General features: G+C 41.8%; 1 protein-coding gene across 1 annotated transcript; it reads left to right on the top strand.

Moving 5' to 3' along the window:
• The first annotated feature begins 17,494 nt into the window (after positions 1-17,494).
• LOC147630526 (uncharacterized) lies at positions 17,495-19,941 on the top strand. The gene has a single exon (XM_086810424.1). The coding sequence runs from the start codon at positions 18,044-18,046 to the stop codon at positions 19,049-19,051; it is 1,008 nt and encodes a 335-aa protein (XP_086666550.1). The 5' UTR covers positions 17,495-18,043; the 3' UTR covers positions 19,052-19,941.
• The last annotated feature ends 267 nt before the right edge of the window (positions 19,942-20,208 follow it).

Here is a 20,208-nt window from a genome sequence, read left to right as displayed (position 1 = left end):
GGGGGTGAAGAGCCGCCTTGGTGCGAAGGGTTGGTGGTCAAGAGAGGAAGGCCGGCTACAAGGTCTTGTTGCAGCAGCTGCAGCTGCCTGGTGTGAAGGAAGCGCGATATAGAGACAGCAGGCGCAAGGTGAAGCCCCGGGTTCTACAGACAGGTGGAGAGCGTGAAGCAGTGTTGCTGACGTGTGGTGCTGGAGGTCGCCACGACAGTGAGAGGCAAAGAGCTGCTGGGAAGGCTCTGGTGATCTGCAGGCACTCTGGTGATAGCAGCGAAGAGAGCTGGTTGGCGTCAAAGACTCTCAGTGGTAACTGCAGAAAGGCAAGGGGGGTGACTTTGAAGAGAGAGAGCCAAAGTGGAGTGGCCGCCGGGTAGAGAGATTGCCTTGCTGTTGGGTGTGAGGCGCGAAGACAATCGTGGAGTAGAGTTGCCACCTTGTTACGGGGCCTCTTGGGTGGCTATCTGGTGTTGATGTGCAGAGAGGCGAGGAGAGGAGAGAAGGAAGTGGGCCGCGTGGGTGAAGCCTAAGGGCGACGGGCTGGTGATTGGAGCAGCAAAGAGAGGGCTGCTATTAGCAAGGGACTGAAGTTGGTGTGGCTTGGGTTGGATGCAAGAGAAGGTGATGCTGCGTTGAGCAGTTGGTGTTGGTGCTGAAGAGTTGTGCAGAGGCTCTGTGGGGTTGGCGAAGCTGCTGGTCACGACACACAGAGACTGGGAGCTGCTGAGTTGAGGGTTAGCTGGTGTGGGCGCCTTCTGAAGAGTGGAGTGGCTGGTTTTGTGTGGGCGATGATTGCAGGCAGAGAGTGGATGCTGATGAGAGAGAGCCTAGAGCACAGTGCAGAGTTGGAAGCCGTCTCATGTGTCAAGAGCACGTAAACCAGCTGCAGAGGTGGCTGGTAGTGCGCAGACAAGTGAGAAGGGCTGGTACCAGACAGAGAGTAGTCAGGCTACAGAGGAAGTGAAGAAGGGCCACCAGCGCCCTCTGGAGAGTGCATAGACCGGGAGATACAGAGGCTTGGTTGTCAGACGCAAGGGTGAATTCCCTTGGCAGTAAATCCTAGCCAGAGTCTTGGTTTGGTATAATTGCTGAGTTTATACAGTGTGTATGGTGCTGTGTGTTTACTGAATGATCAGTTGTCTGTGTTGGTTTTGGGCTGTTCTTTATGGTGTGGGTGGGTGGTGAATTGTGGAAAGTGTTCCAGCCGGTGGTGGCTAGTGGTGCCCCCGTTCATGTTTATGTTTCCAAGTTTGGGAGGTGAAGGGCTATAGAGGCAGGTTCTTTTTTCTTTTTTTCACCTCACATTCTTCTGGTGCCTCCACAGAGGATAGCTCTGGTGTTGTTCTTTGCCTAGAAGGGCGTATGTCCCACTGAGGATAGCTCAGGGATTTCTTCTACGAGGGTGTATGCCCCAGAGTAGGAGATTGAAGGAAGGTGTTTCTGGTTTTTCTTGGGATTTGAAGTGAAGCCTGGGGATTAAAATGATGTCGTATCCAGAGTTTTTTGGTGGTCCAAATGAAGATGTGGCAGATTTTCTGGAAAGGATGGAGGTTGCATGCATAAGCAACCACATCAATGAGCCGGCACAGGTATTGCAGCTGCTGAATATATGTTTGAAGGGAGATGCAAGAGCATGGTCCAGAACTTTTGAGGAGTCGTTAAAGGATGCTGAGCCACGCATTCCAATGACTAAGGATGGATTGAAGACTTCACTTTTGAACAGGTTCAAGAAGATTGAGGATCCAGATAGAGTTTGGCATGAAGTGCAAGGGTTGATACAGGGCGAATTGGAGCCAATTGATGATTATGTGAAGAAATTCTCTTTGCTGTGGGAGACTTTGTGCAGGGCTTTGGGAGATGATCAGGTACCTCCAGACATGATGAAGAAGGATTGTTTTATTGCAGGATTGAAGGGAGGCATTCGCTGGAAGGTGGAATTGAAGAAGCCCAGGTCTTATGAGGATGCAGTAGAGATTGCCAAATCAAAGGATTGGAAATTGCAACGCGGATGAACCAGCTGGGGATGGTTCCAGTGGCACAGTGAGGCCTGAAATGAGAAGGGTGGAAGCGGTATCGATGAAAACCGTGCTGGAAAGAGTGCAACCGACAGAAGCTCAGGTGAATAATGCCACACCACAGGGGACAAAGGTAGCACCCACAGCTGTTACAGCTTCTGATGAAAGGCTTCAACAGGACATGAGGCAAATGGTGGATTGTATGAAGAATCTGAATTTGAAGATGATGGAGAACACAGGTGGTGGATGTGGCCGAGGTAGAGGATATAATCAAGAAGGGATTGAAGGTCAGACAAGCTATGGAAGTGGCCGTGGTTTTAGCAGGGGTAGACGGTTTATTCCTACATGCTGGAATTGTGGTGAACTTGGACATCTAAGTACAGATTGTGATAAGCCTCAGCGAATGGGGGGTGATATGTATCCTTTACCCTCTCAGATTCCAAATAGGGCAAATGATTATGGGATTGAAATTAAAGGTGAAGCAGGGACCAGTGGATTGACAAATGAGGAGAAGGGTAAAACTAAGGTGATAGATGTGGTCACCCTTGAGAAGACAAAGGAAACAGAAGCTGATGTGATGCCTTTGGGGAAACGGATGCCACAGGAAAGGGAAAGCAGGGATGCTGCAGGACCCAGCAAGAAGAAAAGTAAAGTGAAGGAAGGAGGGGATGTGAAGATCAAGCAGAAGAGGAAGTCTCGTAGAAAATTTCAGGTGATTGATTTTCCGCTGGGGGTTGGGCAGGATAGCTACAATTTACAGGAGGACATGACTGGAAGGAAGGCTAATATTACTTTTGGGCAATTGATAGAGTTAGCTCCCAACTTGAAGCGTCAGTGGAAAAGACTTGTGAACCCGAGAGAGAAGGAGCTTGCCAAAGGGATAGTGACTGTTCTATCTGTTCGGGAGTTGCCTGATATATGTCATGTGGTGAATGTATGGTACAAAGGGAAGAATCTGGGAGAGGCATACATAGATGGTACAAAGGGAAGAATCTGGGAGAGGCATACATAGATGGTGGTGCACAAATTTGTGTAATCACATTAGCAGCTGTGGAGAGGCTTGGTCTTAATTTTACTAAAGCGTCTGGTTTTCGTATTCGGCTGGCCAATCACCAGAAGGTCAAATGCTTAGGTATGATTTAGGAGTTAGAATTGCAAGCTTTTGATGTAAAAGTGCTTGTGGATTGTCATGTTATGCCTGCAGGAATGGGTGCATTCCCCATCATTTTGGGAAGACCATGGCTGAGAGCGGTGAAGGCTGTTCAAGATTGGAGGAAAGGGGTTATTACTCTGTATGATAGGAGAGGGGATAAAAAGCAGTTTAATATGGATAACCAAAAGCCTGTTCATGATGAAGAGGAAAGTGAAGCTGATTCGAGTGATGACACGACCAGTAGTACCACTACTAGTGAGGGAACAGAGGATACTTCATCCAGTGAGGAGGATGCAGACATGGATGCCCTGGTTATTGATGAGGAAGTGCTTGGTGATGAGGTTGCCCAACAAGAAGAGGCCATACAGGAAGAATGCGAGGAGGTACAAGTGAATCATGAGCAAAGGTATGCATGTGATGTGAAAGAGTCTGCTTTAAAGTCTTTGGATGATAAACCTTTGTGGGATGAGTGGGATATAGAAAGTCTGCAGGATGATGAGCCAGAGTTGGAGTTGGATGATCAGATATGAAAGAGTATGATTTAAAGTCTTTGGATGATAAACCTTTGTGGGATGAGTGGGATATAGAAAGTCTGCAGGATGATGAACCAGAGTTGGAGTTGGATGATCAGATGTGCATTAATGTTAAGAAGGCCATGACCAGAATTGAGGCTATGAAAGAGGAGCAACACCAGAAGACTATGAATGATGCTGATGCTATGGATGAGTCTATGGATACTGTGATAGATGAATTTCTCATTGGCCTGGATAAAGATGAGCATACAGGAACTGAGGTGGATGCTTTGGCAATGGTGCCTGTTGAAAGGGAGTTTGTTTTGCCTGTAGTGGCTGGCTTTGATGATGATGTTTCTTATGTTGATGAACGAGAAAGTGTTATGGCACAGCAGGTTTTTCTTGATGAAGCTTTCATCAGCTATTACCCTCAGCAGGAGTTGCTGCACTGGTTTTCTAATATTGGTGCTGATCATATCAGTGATTTTGGGCTTGAGATGAGGCAGGATGGTGTGTATGTTAGAAGCTTTGTTTCCAGAAGTTCTTATGTTGTTTTGTGGGATGTGGGATGGAAAATTATGTCTGGGGAAGATGACAGTGTTTCTTGGATCACCTGGAATAGAGATGTTTTGATTACATTGTATGATGCTCAAAGGATTGAGGGAAACGTGGTCATATGCTTATTACTGATCATAAATGATTCAGCGGGCTAGGGGTTGGGCAAAGTATGTCAGGTGAAAATCTGAAAGGTGTTTTGGGTCTGTGTACATATGGTGTGTGTGCTTTACGAATAAACCTTGCCCTAAATGCCCTCGCAAATGTATAGAGCGGGTGGTTTTGCAGTGAGTTGGTATATGCACGTGTTTTTTTGGGAGTAGATGCTGGAGATTTGAAAGTTTTATAGCAACAGTGTGGTGTGCGGATGGTTGCTAAATGCAGGGCACCGACTGCAATTGTCTTGTTTGGTAAGTGTTGATGCTGATGATTCAAAACTGGGGGCAGCTCTTGTATTGGAAAGTCATGGGTGCGGCGTGATGACTTGAAGCATAAAGAAGGAAGAGCCATTGTAAGTGGTGGCCATCATTTTGAAGCTTTAAGTAAATAAAAAATATATAATACACATGGCCAATAATATTGGAGCCACATGGAGGTTCTTGTTTGCTACCAGCACGTTGTCTCGAAGGTGGCGAAGGCGTGAAGAAAGAAGAGGATGGCCGCCTCGAAGGAGTAGGTGACCGGGGTCCAGAAGGAGGTCGCCCTTGCGGAAGAAAAGCTGTAGAGAAGAGGCTCGTGAGTCTGCAGAGGCGTGGGGGGTGAAGAGTCGCCTTGGTGCGAAGGGTTGGTGGTCAAGAGAGGAAGGCCGACTACAAGGTCTTGTTGTAGCTGCAGCCGCCTGGTGTGAAGGAAGCGCGATATAGAGACAGCAGGCGCAAGGTGAAGCCCCGAGTTCTGCAGACAGGTGGAGAGCATGAAGCAATGTTGCTGACGTGTGGTGCTAGAGGTCGCCACGACAGTGAGAGGCAAAGGGCTGCTGGGAAGGCTCTGGTGATCTGTAGGCACTCTGGTGATAGCAGAAAGCGAAGAGAGCTGGCTGGCATCAAAGGCTCTCAGTGGTAACTGCAGACAGGCAAGGGGGGTGACTTTGAAGAGAGAGAGCCAAAGTGGAGTGGCCGTCGGGTAGAGAGAAGGAGATCGCCTTGCTGTTGGGTGTGAGGCGCGAAGACAGTCGTGGAGTAGAGTTGCCGCCTTGTTACGGGGCCTCTTGGGTGGCTACCTGGTGTTGCTGCAGAGAGGCGAGAAGAGGAGAGAAGGAAGTGGGCCGCGTGGGTGAAGCCTAAGGGCAACGGGCTGGTGATTACAACAGCAAAGAGAGGGCTGCTGTTAGCAAGGGACTGAAGTTGATGTGGCTTGGGTTGGATGCAAGAGAAGGTGATGCTGCGTTGAGCAGTTGGTGTTGGTGCTGAAGAGTTGTGCAGAGGCTCTGTGGTTGGCGAAGCTGCTGGTCACGACACACAAAGAGTGGGAGCTGCTGAGTTGAGGGTTAGCTGGTGTGGGCGCCTTCTGAAGAGTGGAGTGGCTGGTTTTGTGTGGGCGATGATTGCAGGCAGAGAGTGGATGCTGACGAGAGAGAGCCTAGAGCACAGTGCAGAGTTGGAAGCCGTCTCAAGTTTCACAGGCACGTAAAGCAGCTGGCTGGTAGTGCGCAGACAGGTGAGAAGGGCTGGTACCAGACAGAGAGTAGCCAGGCTACAGAGGAAGTGAAGAAGGGTTGCTGGTGGGGCGCCCTCTGGAGAGTGCATAGACCGGGAGACAGAGGCTTGGTTGTCAGACGCAAGGGTGAATTCCCTTGGTAGTAAATCCTGGCCAGAGTCCTGGTTTGGTGTAATTGCTGAGTTTATACAGTGTGTATGGTGCTGTGTGTTTGCTGAATGATCAGTTGTTTGTGTTGGTTTTGAGCTGTTCTTTATGGTGTGGGTGGGTGGTGAATTATGGAAAGTGTTCTAGCCGCGGTGGCTGGTGGTGCCCCGGTTCGTGTTTGTGTTTCCAAGTTTGGGAGGTGAAGGGCTATAGAGGCAGGTTCTTTTTTCTTTTTTTCACCTCACAACGTGAAGTTGTAGAAGTTGGAGGAGCTATTGGAAGCATATGGCCGATGTGACTAGAGTTGTCATGGCAAGACAACTTGAAGCTATGCACAAACTGGTGATACAACAATGCAACAAAAGAAGCAAGCTCATAACAATAAGCTTTAACGAATGTAGACTGCTCAATTGGCATTGGTTTGTGCATTCGGCACAACCAAATGTGGCAGCTACTATTCTTGTGATAGAGAGAAAAATTAGGTGGCAGCAGGCCATTGCTTAGAACAACATAAAAGGAAAGCAAACAGTAGAAGCAGCAGCAAGTAAACACAATCAACACTGTTGAGAGAGACCACTTTGAGAGACTTAAAATCACCATGGAAGCTTGATGAGAAGTAGTAGAAATGTGAAGAAGAAGATGACCATGTGCGTGGGTCCTCCGACTGCAAAAAGGTTCGCATGCAGAGCACTGCCCGGCTACCAACATTAAAGAATCCATACATTGAAGGTTTGGAGTTTGGTGTAGTTCGCAGAGCACGCAGTAAAATGAGTGCAGAACTGCATTCAAAGAAAAAAAAATCCCATTTTTAATAAGATTTGACCCTTATTGAAGTTAAGGGTATCTTCATACACCTCGATTTCATGGGCTTGTACACATTTGTTGACACACATGGGTCCCCTACCCGGCTTCGGCCAAAATGTGTTGTATTTTTTGTTTTGCCGATGATTATGAGGGTAACCATACCTGAGCAGTTAAAACCTCAAAACGAGAATTTGTATTCACCCACCAGTGCGTGAGGGTTCTCTTACCCGCCGCCGCTGGTGGTGAAGGTCTCAAAAGGGATGTATGGTGCTAAAAATGGAACTAGGCTCCCAGCCTGAGCAAAATAGGTGCTCAAATTGGAGGGTGCAGTCCTACTCGAGTTGAGACTCAAAAGTGGATAGTGTGCATGTTCCTGCCCTAGCACAATGTGATGTAACACTCCGATAACATTGAGGGGGAGTGTAGAAAGGCGCAATGCCTATTGTCATGTGAGTGATGGATGAGTCGTAGAACACCTTGCTTTTAAGATTGCTTTTAAGAGGGAGTGTTGAAATATGTAAGCTTGGTTTATGCATGTGTGTGGGAAAGCACCTTAGAGGTGCAAGATATTATGGTGAGATAATACTGCCACATAAGATATTGTGTGAATGGTGAGAGCCACATAAAAGAATGTGGAAAAGGGAGTGCCACATGGCATGATGATGTGTAAAGTGAGACAAGGCTAGAAGGCCTATATCACTGTATGGTTTACAACATAATGCAATAGAGCTATTGTTGAGTGTGCAATCTCTCTCTCTCTCTCTCTCTCTCTCTCTCTCTCTCTCTCTCTCTCTCTCTCTCTCTAGTCATGGAGTTTCTTGTGTGGTTTAATCTACCTTAATCTTTATGCACTTAATATATGTTTATCCATCATGATCAATCCCATATTAGGAATCTCAACACGAGGCACTCGGGAATGTCTAAGACCTATGCACTTGTTAAAGACAATTTTATTAGGCAAGTTTAAAGAAGGACGTCCAGAATTATGTTATAAAATGCCCTAAGTGCCAAGTCAATAAAACTTAGCGCCTAAAAGTAAGCGGAATATTAAAATCGCTACAAATACCTGAGGGTAAAGTATTTCTATAGATTTCATAGTGGAACTACTCTGAAGAAGTAGAGGGCATGATTTAGTGTGGATAGTAGTGGATAGGTTAACCAAGTTGGTACAATTTATACCAACTAAAAACTAAGTAGTGGATAGGTTAACCAAGTTGGTACAATTTATATCTACAATTTATACCAACTAAAAACTAAGTAAAAACACCAAAATTGGCTAGAATGTTTATCCATCATTTATACAGATTGTATGGATTACCAACATATATAGTAAGCGACCAAGATACAAAGTTTACAAGCCTTTTTTTGAAAGAAGTGTTCAAAAAGTGTGGCACAAAACTTAGTATGAGTATGTCTGAACATCCGCAAAGCAATGGATAGACAAAAAGGGTTAATAAAATCCTAGAAGATATGCTTTGAGCATATGTTAATCATAAGCAAAACAATTGGGATATCTTCCATTATTAGAATTCACTTATAATAGTGCTAAACATTGTGGTACCGGTTTTACTCCATTCTACCAGTTTTACTCCATTCATGCTAATGTATGGATTTCAACCTATAGCACCCATAGCAGTTGGGTTACAAAAAGAAATATTACAGAGTGTAAAAGACTTTCTCAAAGACATGCAAGACGTGTTAAACGTTGCAAGAATAATGTTAAAAAGCGCAGGATTATTCTATTAGTTATGAGAAAGGTAAAAGAAGACCAATTAATTTTGAGGAAGGTGATTTAGTTTATGTAAAGATTTTTGAAAAGTTAGAAACTTTAAAAAGTGAAAAAGTTCAAAAGTTACGTCCAAGGTATTGTGGTCCTTATACAATACTTAAAAAAATTGTAAGTGTAGCTTACAAGGTTGCTTTACCTAAAGGATCTAGAGTACATCCTGTGTTTCATGTTAGTAGACTGAAACGCAAGATGGGAAACAATGATAACATCATTGGAAAAGAAGAAATAGTTGATTTTATAGAACCACCTATTCTTCCACATGAGCCTAAAAAGATTCTCGAATATCAAGAAAAGAAAACTAGACATTCAGTGTTCAAAGAATGTTTAGTAAAGTGAAAAGATAGACCAGAAGAAGAATCAACTTGGTAGATAGTGGCTGCATTAAAGAAAAGGTTTCCTGAGTTTATTTTTAAGGACAAAAACTTTTCTTTCAAGAGGGAGGAAAAGTTATGAGACTGGTAGGAAACACTGAAAGGTAAGACTAGGAAAGATCATTTATATGTAAAAGGTTACATGTAAATAAGGTTCAGAGGATTTCAAATAGGAAATACCTAAGCAATGGTTAATAGGAATTAATGTTAAAGTAAAAAGAGAAGTAGATGGTGCACAATGGGGAAGCCCAAGGGGACATAGAAGTAGGCGCCAGTTGAAGAGGCATTGGATAAGGAAAAGGCAATGTCTAGCCAATAAAAGTTTTAGGGGCTAAGGTTGGAAGGTCATGCACCACTTAGGCCTATATAACCATGAGTTTAGGGTCTATTTGGGATATGGTTGGGTGGAGAATCAAAGTACTAGTCTTACAAGTCCTCAAGCTTATAATGCAAGGAGCATTACATTCAAGCATGCCTTAAAAGATGTAGTCAAATACAAAATTTATCAAGAAATATAAACCCTCACCATGCATGGCTTGCTTAACCCTAATTACCATAATTAAGAAACACTAAGCTTATGGTGGGTACAACCTAATTAACAACATAATGATGATGAAAAGATTGTGCTAACTAAGCTTAAGACTCAAGCCCAATTAGGTTACAAGATTGAGATTTGTACTCATAGAGAGGCTTGAGAGCTTGCTTCATTTTTCATTGCTTGAAACGGTCCCCTTTTATATGAGGAGGTACACTCTTGGGCTTGTACATCAATGTGGGATAAATCTCCACTCTTCTCTCTAGCTTACATGTCACCTCAAATCTCAACACCCCCCCTTGATGGTGGCGACTTGGCAACTTGACTATCTTTGAGGTCTAGAGGTCTCTTCTAAAAGAGTAGGGTTACAAATTTTGGCTATTTCTTCTACCTTGGCTACATCATCGGTGCCAAAGGGTAGGACATACAAAGTTTTAGAAAAGATGATTGGAGCTAGAGGCATCATTTTCTACCACAAAGTGACCTTCTTCCACATAGTTGTTTTCTTGATTCTGTTTGGAGTAACAATGTTCTTCCAAGTGCCTAATTCTTCCACATGCATTACAGATTCTTTTTGGTTTATTTTTTAAACAACAATTTGCAAAGTTGTGACCAAGCTTGCCACAGTGATTACATCTTTGAGATGTTGATTGATTTGTTCTTTGAAATCTCCCATCCTTTGTAAATAGTGCTTGCCCACTTGAATGTATGGTTCTTTATCCTTTGTAAATAGTGCTTGCCCACTTGAATGTATGGTTCTTTATCCTTGAATTTTGATTCTTGTTCAAGTAGAGGTTATTCTACATCTTGAAGTTTAGTGTTAGGCACATTTTTAAGTGTAGAAACAAGTGATTCAGAGAACTTCCCACAGTGAATTTACACCCCAGTTTTTTAATTTTGAATTTTAATTAGCTTACTTTTTGTAAAAACTTCACTAATGATGATAATTAGTGTTTAATTAGAGTGATTTAGTGATATTAGATTTTGGAGGCTAAAATTGATCTTATGAAAGAAGGGGGTTTTTATACTAGCTTGTTGCCCTAGATGAGGACAAGAGTCCTATGGACAAGAATTAGCTTAATCCTTCAAAAAACAAGTGGAATTCATAGATTATAGGCGCCTATTATTTTGCTTCTCCTGGCCGATATGATGCACCATTGGAGAAGACCTTTGGTCAAGTTATAGCTTATACCATGGCCTATCTTGGGCTAGAAGGGCTTGACCCAATTTGTAGCATAAGCAGAGAAATAAAGGAAAAACTAGTCACGCTACCAGTGCGGGTTTCGAGAAAATTAGGGCAAATAAGATCAAACCCTCTGTGGTTTAGCCTAGGGTTAAATAACAACCTTGTGAATCATCTTAGCTAATGAGTGAGAGGATGAGAAATGGTGAGCATTTGAAATTTGGACCACAAATGGAAGAGTTGGATAAGGTTGAGATTAGTGAATAATTAGATGATTGATAGTGATTAGACTAATGTGAGCTAAGGCTAAGCTAATGGAGAGAGGGGTGGGCTCTGATACCATGTCAAGAAACATGAACCCTCACCCCATGCATGGCTAGATTTACCCTAATTATCGTGATTAAGAAACACTAAGCTTATGATGGGTACAACCTAATTAACAACATAATGATGATGAAAAGATTATGCTAACTAAGCTTAAGATTCAAGCACAATTAGGTTACAAGTTTGAGACTTGTACTCAGAGAGAGAGGCTTGAGAGCTTGCTTCATTTTTGATTGCTTGAAATGGTGCCCTTTTATATAAGGAGGTACACTCTTGGGCTTGTACATCAATGTGGGATAAATCTCCACTCTTCTCTCTAGCTAACATGTCACCTCAAATCTCAACAAAATTGTGCATGTGAACACATTCCCTAAATTTTACCCCTAGAAATATTTAGAAGAGTTAGGAAAATACTCAGATTATTCCACATTAGAACCCCTAACAAATTATGGTAAAGAATCCCTATGAATATGATCCTAAAACTGATAAAGGCCTAGTCATTTTAGAGAGGGAATATCCCTAATAATGGAATTTATCTCCTTAGAAACCGGATTAAAGATAAGTTAATGAATAAGGGTAGAAATGTCTATGAAGGAACCAAAATTAGAAAAGAATGGAGTAAAGAAAAAATTCAAATGTCTGACAAAAATGTAGAGAGAGATAAAGAAGGTAGAAAGAGATAATGAAACCTTACAGAGAGAAAATTAGGGATTCATAGAATTAAGGCTAATGAAGGTTCTAATTTAAGTAAATCAAATGAATTATGACCCTTGGAAAAAGAATGAGGACTAAACTAAAAGTCCAATAAAGTTGAGAGAGAGAGTGCTAGAATACCTTATGAACCCTATATAGAAATTGCCTGAAAAGCAATGTAGAAAACTAGATTACTTAAAAGAATGTGTAGAGTCCTAATAAAAGATTAGATGGACTTTTCAAGGGATAAAGAAAGACCTTAGGTAAGGGAAGACCTCGGGGGAGAGAAAAAGGACTTTAAAGAGTGGAATCTATCATGGGTAAAAATCCTAAACATTAAGCTTGAATAGTTAGATGTTTTATCATCAAGAAGTAACGGTGACCTTGAGTTTAAGACCTTAGTATAAGATTAGAAAAAAGACTTAAAGTTTAGGTAATTCTGGAAAAATAGTGAAAACGTAATATTTCTAAAAAGACTTATGACCATAAAATGTTTTATAAGGGATTAGGAGCTTTTGACATTTAGGAGCTTTTGATCTTTTGGAGTCTAGTGCTCGAAAATTAAAAATTACCTTAGCAACAAAGGATTAGAAAAGTTAGAACTAATAACCCTTAGAGACCTTATGGCTAAAAGGGAAATAGATTCAAAACTAGGATACTTCAATAGAGATCAGCTGGATCGGGAATCGCATTTGAAGATTTGATGGAGGACTGAGACTATCTCATCAAATGCTTGCAATGGTTTACCCTGTTTTGCAATATATGCATGATGCATGGTTGCTTGATCATGTTAATAAATTGTTTTAATATTGTTTATTGAAATATTGTTTAGTGTGGAGCTTGTTAAGATGCCACATAAGCTGAAGTGATGCCGGGCAGATGTCATCCAAGTAGTGAATCCTATAGCACAAAGATAACCGTTCGAGACGTTGACCCATCTCGTCGAACATGGGTGTGCTCTTGAGATGCCTAGTGTGAGGACATAGGCAGCTCTCCTGAGTGTCATTCGGCCAAGCATGGTCTAGGTGGGACATACACATCGATCTCAAGACTCTGGTACGATCGTGACCTGGACTGTTTGTGCCTTGGGAAGGGTATGGCCAACAAAAGGATCTCTTGCCGATCTGGGATGCGGGACTTAGGGGCTCCTCACCAGATATGATGCACAAGTTGGAGTGCTCCAACCCACTAGTGCATATCTTCTTGGTCTAAGGAGCAAAGGCATGGTGCGAGGAGATATTTTGTATATATGTGACATTGTTTTATTTGATAGAGTTGGATGGTATTCCAAAGTTTCAATATGTTTTTTAGCATGTATTTTATTTCTTGGTGTAAGTATTTTTTGGCAGATATAAGCTATTAGTTAGTCGGACACTAGGCCATTGCGTATGATGCCCCAAGAGGGACTCTCTACCCTATACATGTAGACATCATTACCATAATTTGGGAAGACATATTTTATTATATATAGCGGGTGGGGACCTCACATGACTAGTGATGAAGGGATTTAGATAGGTTGAGGAATTGATCCAACTTTTCAGAGATATTTCTATCATGGCTAGATTGTCCACCATATTTGCTTGCACATGGTACTATCTTATCCACTGAAGTAGATGAGTTATAGTCTAGATTATACACTCTAATTGTACCATTAAAGTAGTCTAGATGAGCTGTAGAGATGTTTAAAGTAGATGAGTTATAGTCTCGATTATACACTCGTGCACTTCCAACATGAAGTTTTTCAGAATGCAATCAAGTTAAAAACTATTTCTTTGAGTCTTAGTGTGTTTATTACATAAGTACATAGGCTCCCTAATTCTCCTAATGAAATCCAAGACCTTTACATTTAATAAGTGCAATGTTTTGGCTATATGAAATATAGTTTTGGAAGAGGTAAAACTCCATTCTCTTAATCATAGACTAAAAATGTATATTTAACTTGCTATAATTGAGAGATGACATGAAGAAAGAACTATTTAACGGATATCAAACTCTATGGACTTCCAACAAGTGATTTGACCCACATATAATAAAGGATATTTTATACTCTCAATCTATAAGATACATATGCAAGGGGTTGCACTATCCAAAAGCTTACATATAGCCATCTTATTCAAGGATACCTATGTGGTATCCATGTTAAGACAATAATGATCATGGCCAAAGACATGTTATTTAACTTGTTGTAAATCACTGCATATGATCGAGATATGATTCATGCCTTACCATAAACACCTTGAGCATCATTTGCTGTGAATGGCTTACTCACTTCTTGTAAAGAATCTCTTTCTACATCTTCATTAGTTGACTGAAATTTATGGCATTAGAGTGTAGAATTTACCATCGTTTTTGTCAGAATTATTCTGCATTTTGATTTGCACCACATGAATTGCATCTTATAAATTATCACACTCTCTTTCCGAGAGCTGCATGTACCCTTTTGCTAGTTGTCTAAATCTTGCCTCAACGTTCAGGAGCAAAACATTGAGAAGATGTATATACATTGTGCACTTCATAATAAGCCTTCATGCGTATCCTTCTAGTGTATCCCAACAAACTATTATGACCATTGCATACATATTTTATAAATGTTGTGAATCTAGAAAATTATGGAGCTTGACAAGTGCGAGGCTGAATTGGGTATATTTCACCCTCAAGCCAAAGATCCATATATTTTATTACGTGCATCTATGTGTAGCTACATTACTGATTGTTGAAAAACCTAACTTGTATTCTCTTCCAAACTTTGGATTTAGTTAAAAGCGTGTATCCTTTTTTTAAGTAGGACTATGTCCTATATATAACATAATAACATACATTATTACTATGTCCTATCTAAAATAATAAATTGGGAAGTTAACCCTTTATTAGAAGTATAGTTGGCAATGTGCCATTTAAAAATATCATTCTCATAAGGTTTCATTCTTCTTAACAAAGTAGCAAGGCCTCTAAGAATCCTTCGACATTCTTGACACTTTATTACAAGTATAGTTGGCAATGTGCCATTTAAAAATATCATACTCATTAGGTTTCATGCTTCTTAACAAAGTAGAAAGGCCTCTAATAATCCTTTGACATAACTGGTGGTTCAAAAAATGGCACATAGTGTTTGGTAGAGAGAGAGAGAGAGAGAGAGAGAGAGAGAGAGAGAAGCGTTTTACGTCATAGGAAGAATCCTAAGAGACCGAAATGATCTATCCAATGGAAGTGAGATTCGAACACAGGACGTGTTGAATATCAACTCCATGGATTAACCATTTTTACCACACTTGGGCGGTAGAAGAGTTAGCCCATTTTTGTTTATTTACCCACACACCTAATGAGAGAGAAGCTAGAGAGAGAGAGAGAGAGAGAGAGAGAGAGAGAGAGAGAGAGAGAGAGAGAGAGAGAGAGAGAGAGAGAGAGAGTTTTGTCCCATGCCATCCTTGCATTTATACTAGAGCAAGACTACATTTGATTGATAGCATCATTGATCATGACTCTTAACAAAGGGTTTAATCATTTATAAGGAGTGCCTTGAACAAGTCCTTTCATAATGGAGTGCCTTGAACAAGTCCTTTCATAATGGAGTCGTCAATGATTGATAGCATCATTGATCATGACTCTTAACATAGGGTTTAATCATTTATAAGGAGTGCCTTGAACAAGTCCTTTCATAATGGAGTCATCAATGTGTGGAAAAGTTGTAGGAGCGATTTGACATGATAAAAGGGGGGGAAATGCCTTCTAGGATGGATAGAAGCTTAATTGGATTGATTTTCTTGCAAATCTCAACTTTGTTGTTTCTTGAGTAGCATTATGCATTGGGCCATGATATCACACATCCTTGTCCTCATCCCACACAGTTGAATATTACACACACAAAAGCTTGACCAATCCCTACCTCATCCCATGCACTCCAATTCCATCCTTGCCTTTCTACTCAAGTAAGATTACATCTTTAAGTGATAGAATCATAAATCATGGCACTTAATGGAGCTTTCAAGGAGTGCCTTGAAAAAGTCATTGACCGCACACACACACAGAGACAGAGAGAGAGAGAGAGAGAGAGAGAGAGAGAGAGAGAGAGAGAGAGAGTAGAGTAGAGAGAGAGGGGGGGGGGTGGGGATGGGGAAGAGTTTTGTCTCATGCCATCGTTGCATTTTTATTAGAGCAAGATTATATCTTTAAGTGATAGCATCATAGCATCATTGATCATAATAGTTAATGGAGCTTTCAAAACATTTACAAGGAGCATCTTGAACAAGTCCTTTTAAAATGCAGTTATCAACATGTCCTTCTTTCAAATGAGAAAAATGTGTGGAGAAGTTATAGGAATGATTTTCCATGATTAAACGGAAAAAAAGTGCCCTCTAGGATGGAAGGAAGTTTAATTGAATTGGTTTTCTTGCAAATGTCAACTTTGTTGTTTCTTCAATAGCATTATTGGGCCATGTTATCACACACCTTTGTTCTCATTAGGTAAGGCGGTATTACCCACACAAAATCTTGTCCAATCCCATTCCCATCCCATGCATGATTGTCGGGGTGGTCAGTCTATAGAACCCATATGACCACGTGCGAGTAGACATGTATTGAAAATACCTCTATTTACACAATTTTACATTTTTAAACACAATTGTTTACTTTGAGAGAAGATAGGTTTGTCTTATTAGCCTAGAGGCGGCTCATATTATATCTATGCATCTCAAAAAATTGTTGATTTTTTGGTTGAATGCTCTTTTTTCTCGTGGAACAAGGCTGGGACTTGAATGCTCTTTTTTCTCATGGAACAAGGCTAGGTCAAGTTTCTTGGACTTGGGGGATCGCATGTCTCTAGAAGCAAGGGCTTTTACATCCAAGTTTAACCCTAAATTTCAAGAGTTATCATCTATCCATTGAAACTTTTTTCTCGTGGAACAAGGCTGGGACTTGAATGCTCTTTTTTCTCATGGAACAAGGCTAGGTCAAGTTTCTTGGACTTGGGGGATCGCATGTCTCTAGAAGCAAGGGCTTTTACATCCAAGTTTAACCCTAAATTTCAAGAGTTATCATCTATCCATTGAAACACATACTAGATATGCATGGGAGTTTCCTCATTTGCTAAATTTCACAATGGTATTAACTTTCCATATGTTTGACTCCATATGTCCATAATCTATACATATGCCACACATTTAACTCATATATTTACAACAATTGAAGTGTACCCCCACCCAGGAAAAGGGAAGATGCCACCCACCTATTTCTCATTGGCAATAGATCTTCCTTGCCCTAGCCTATATGATGGGGATCTATCCGTTGTTCCCTTGTTCCATGCTTTTCCAGCAAATCCTTGGAGGCCATCTAGAGGGACAATGGCATGCAAGTTTTCACGATCCGACGGCTAGGTTAACCTAGATAGCCATGTAAGAGACAAGTTACAACATATTTCATCATGCTTGTTTAGATCTAGACTTTTCCACTCAAAGTCTGTGTGTGTGTGTGTGTGTAGTTGTGTAAACAATATCCATTCATCAAGAGGAGGGTGTGCGCGCGCATGCGTGTTTGTGTATAGCTCTAACTTTTAAGAAGCATTTCTGGGATTCATGTGAATGAGGCCTAATTGGACCTCATTTTGAATGAATCTTGAGGGAAGGTCAGAGTCTTGGGGTATTTTTTTAAAGGCTCAAAAAAGCCTCAAATTGGGAAGTTAAAAAAAACGTTGAAAATTAAAAAAAAAATCCTTTCAACTCTGGTTCAAGTTCCCGGGGGGTAGATGAGGGCGGATTGGTCTGCTGACAGAAAAGAAAGGCTTTACATGAAGTAAAGGTAAAGCGAAAGAGCTCTGGACTCTGTCTGGCTATGGCGCGGGTACATTCAAAAGCGTTTCTGCTCATGCCGGGTCAAGGAAGCGCCGTCCACTTTCTGACCCAAAAGTCCAGCTGACCTGTAGGCTGTTGGGTTGTGGGCTGTGAGCTTGTTTACCCCTTCTCCACCTGCATCGGCTGCGCCCCCTCTCATGCTCCACTGGCTTCTTTAGTGCTTTGGGTCCTACCTTCCCTTCTTTGTATATACATCGACCTCCTCTTTCATTTTGGGTCCTCCCCTCTCATACACACACAACATTCAAAGCCCCCCTTGCATTCTCATCCGCCTCGCCCTCACTTACGCACCCCTCAAGCCTCTCTTATTACCCTTTTTACCTCAAAACACCCCTCCCTAATTGCCCCTCTTAACGACCCTTCATTCAGCCCTTGCTTATATCCACTCTGCTTGGACACTTTGATGATGGTGGTTTTCCATTAGGGCAATTAAACACTCTGTAAGCCTTGGAATTTAAACACTGACCCCATGATGCAGGACGCCTTGCCCTCGTGTTTCCGCGACCATGGATCACACCCAGCAGAAACAGCAAGTAGCATCAGCAGCAGCAGTACTAGCAGTAACAAATCAGCCCAGAACTTGGTCACGTGCCTTTACAAGACGAAACTCGCCGGGCAACCCCGCCTCATATCCATCACATGGGGTAAAAGCCTTATGGGACAGGGGCTAAGTGTCAGTTTTGACTACCCAACATGCAAGCACAGATGCAGTGTGGACATGAAACCCTGGCTTTTTTGGAAAAAGCAAGGGTCCAAGATCTTTGAAATGGGGGAGAAGAAGATGGAAGTCTTCTGGGATCTCTCATCGGCCAGGTATGTATGTGGTCCAGAGCCCCACGAAGCCTTTTATGTCGCAATTGTATGTGACAATGAGGTCATTTTGCTACTAGGAGACATGCATAAAGAAGCCCTTAAGAAATTCCATGCACATTCTCCCCTATCTGATGCAACATTGTTATCAAGAAAAGAGCATGTCTACGGCAAGCAGCTGTACACAACGAAAGCGCAACTCTCCGAGAGCGGACGCCCACATGACATTGCCATAGAATGCCATGTAGGAAATGAGGAGGACCTGTCTCGCCTTTCAGTCCGAGTCGATAAACAGATAGTCGTACATGTCACAAGGCTTATGTGGAAGTTCAGAGGCAATCAGACCATACAAATTGATGGCCTTGCCATTGAGGTGTTTTGGGATGTACATAATTGGCTGTTTAACCCAAGTGATGGACATGCTGTGTTCATGTTTCACACATGCATGGCAGATAAGAAGCCATGGCTTAGGGAAGTTGGGATCCCCTCCTCTGCAGCTCAGCAAGCTCAGACATCCAAAAGCTCCGACAAGAAGCATGATTTTTCGGACAGTTCATTCGCCTCAGTGTTACAATGGCCCAGTAGTAACAGTTTCAAAGACAATGAACCCTCTTTTCTTGGTTCAGCTGGTTTCTCGTTGCTTTTGTATGCATGGAAGAATGAGTAGTTGCATATACAATAGTCTCACCCTCATAGATATGCAGATTGGGGAGCATCTTTATCTTTATCCCACATTCTTTGAAGCTGACTCAGCTTCCTCATTCAATAGATCTTTGGATCTTGAGAAGTGTTGCAGAATTTTGTTGTTTTTCTCCTCCAAAAAAAATTTCAGGTGACCTATACCTTTGCAATCCTTGCTTGTACTCTCTCCATAGCCTCAACTCCATGATGTGGTTCACAACAAATATTTGACTGTGTTAAGGCTTTTGTTTGTTGATGATTAAGGAGGACATTTTGATGAGCCCTGCATGAGAAATCATCTTGGAACAGCAACAATGAGCAGATCCAAGCACGATGATATCACGGTTGGAGAGAGAGAGAGAGAGAGAGAGAAGGGTTGAAATAGTAGTCCCCATGTGTGCGTGCGTGCGTGCGTGTGTGTGTGAAAGCCCCAATGGGCAGTTGGCAGTTGTAGTGTTATGAATGAGAGAGAGAGAGAGAGAGGGATACACTCACATGGAGAGAGACCCATGATATTGGGTATGAGAGAGAGAATGTATGAGTGAGAGTCCCATGTCATAATCCACACAAATAATAAGGTCTATCAATATAACTAGAATGCCTGGGCAATAGTGCTAATGGTTCTTGTGTACATTTAAAATGTACAATCAGAGAGATGCAAAGATTTGAGAGTACCTTAATATGTTTATTGGGTATCCTAATAAGTAAAGTCAATAAAGCAAGTTCCTTCTTCTATGAACCCACTTGGGCAATAGTGCTAATGGTTCTTGTGTACATTTAAAATGTACAATCAGAGAGATGCAAAGATTTGAGAGTACCTTAATATGTTTATTGGGTGTCCTAATAAGTAAAGTCAATAAAGCAATTTCCTTCTTCTATGAACCCACTGGATTATTGCATTGTTTCATGAAATCAATGGCTTGTTCAAGAACCTTCTTTGATGAAGCACTCCTTGTGCTATTGTATGTGTTGTATATGTGACATGAATCCCATACACCCTCCCCCTAGCACTAGTCTAGTTGCAACCTATGGATGGAGTATGTGTTCGTGATCCAGACTCTAAGGTCATTGCTAATACTTGTTCAAAAAAACTTTTAAAATGGAAAAATTGATGCCACTTGGAAAAATGTGCTTCTTTGCTTT

This window comes from Cibotium barometz, chromosome 16 (assembly GCF_041138505.1).
Source record: "Cibotium barometz isolate CiBa-2024 chromosome 16, ASM4113850v1, whole genome shotgun sequence".
Taxonomy (NCBI): domain Eukaryota; kingdom Viridiplantae; phylum Streptophyta; class Polypodiopsida; order Cyatheales; family Cibotiaceae; genus Cibotium; species Cibotium barometz.
This window is presented reverse-complemented; position numbering and strand designations above follow the sequence as displayed.

Coding starts and splice junctions, on each gene's coding strand:
- LOC147630526 (XM_086810424.1), top strand. CDS start 18,044: ATGATGCAGGACGCCTTGCCCTCGTGTTTCCGCGACCATGGATCACAC.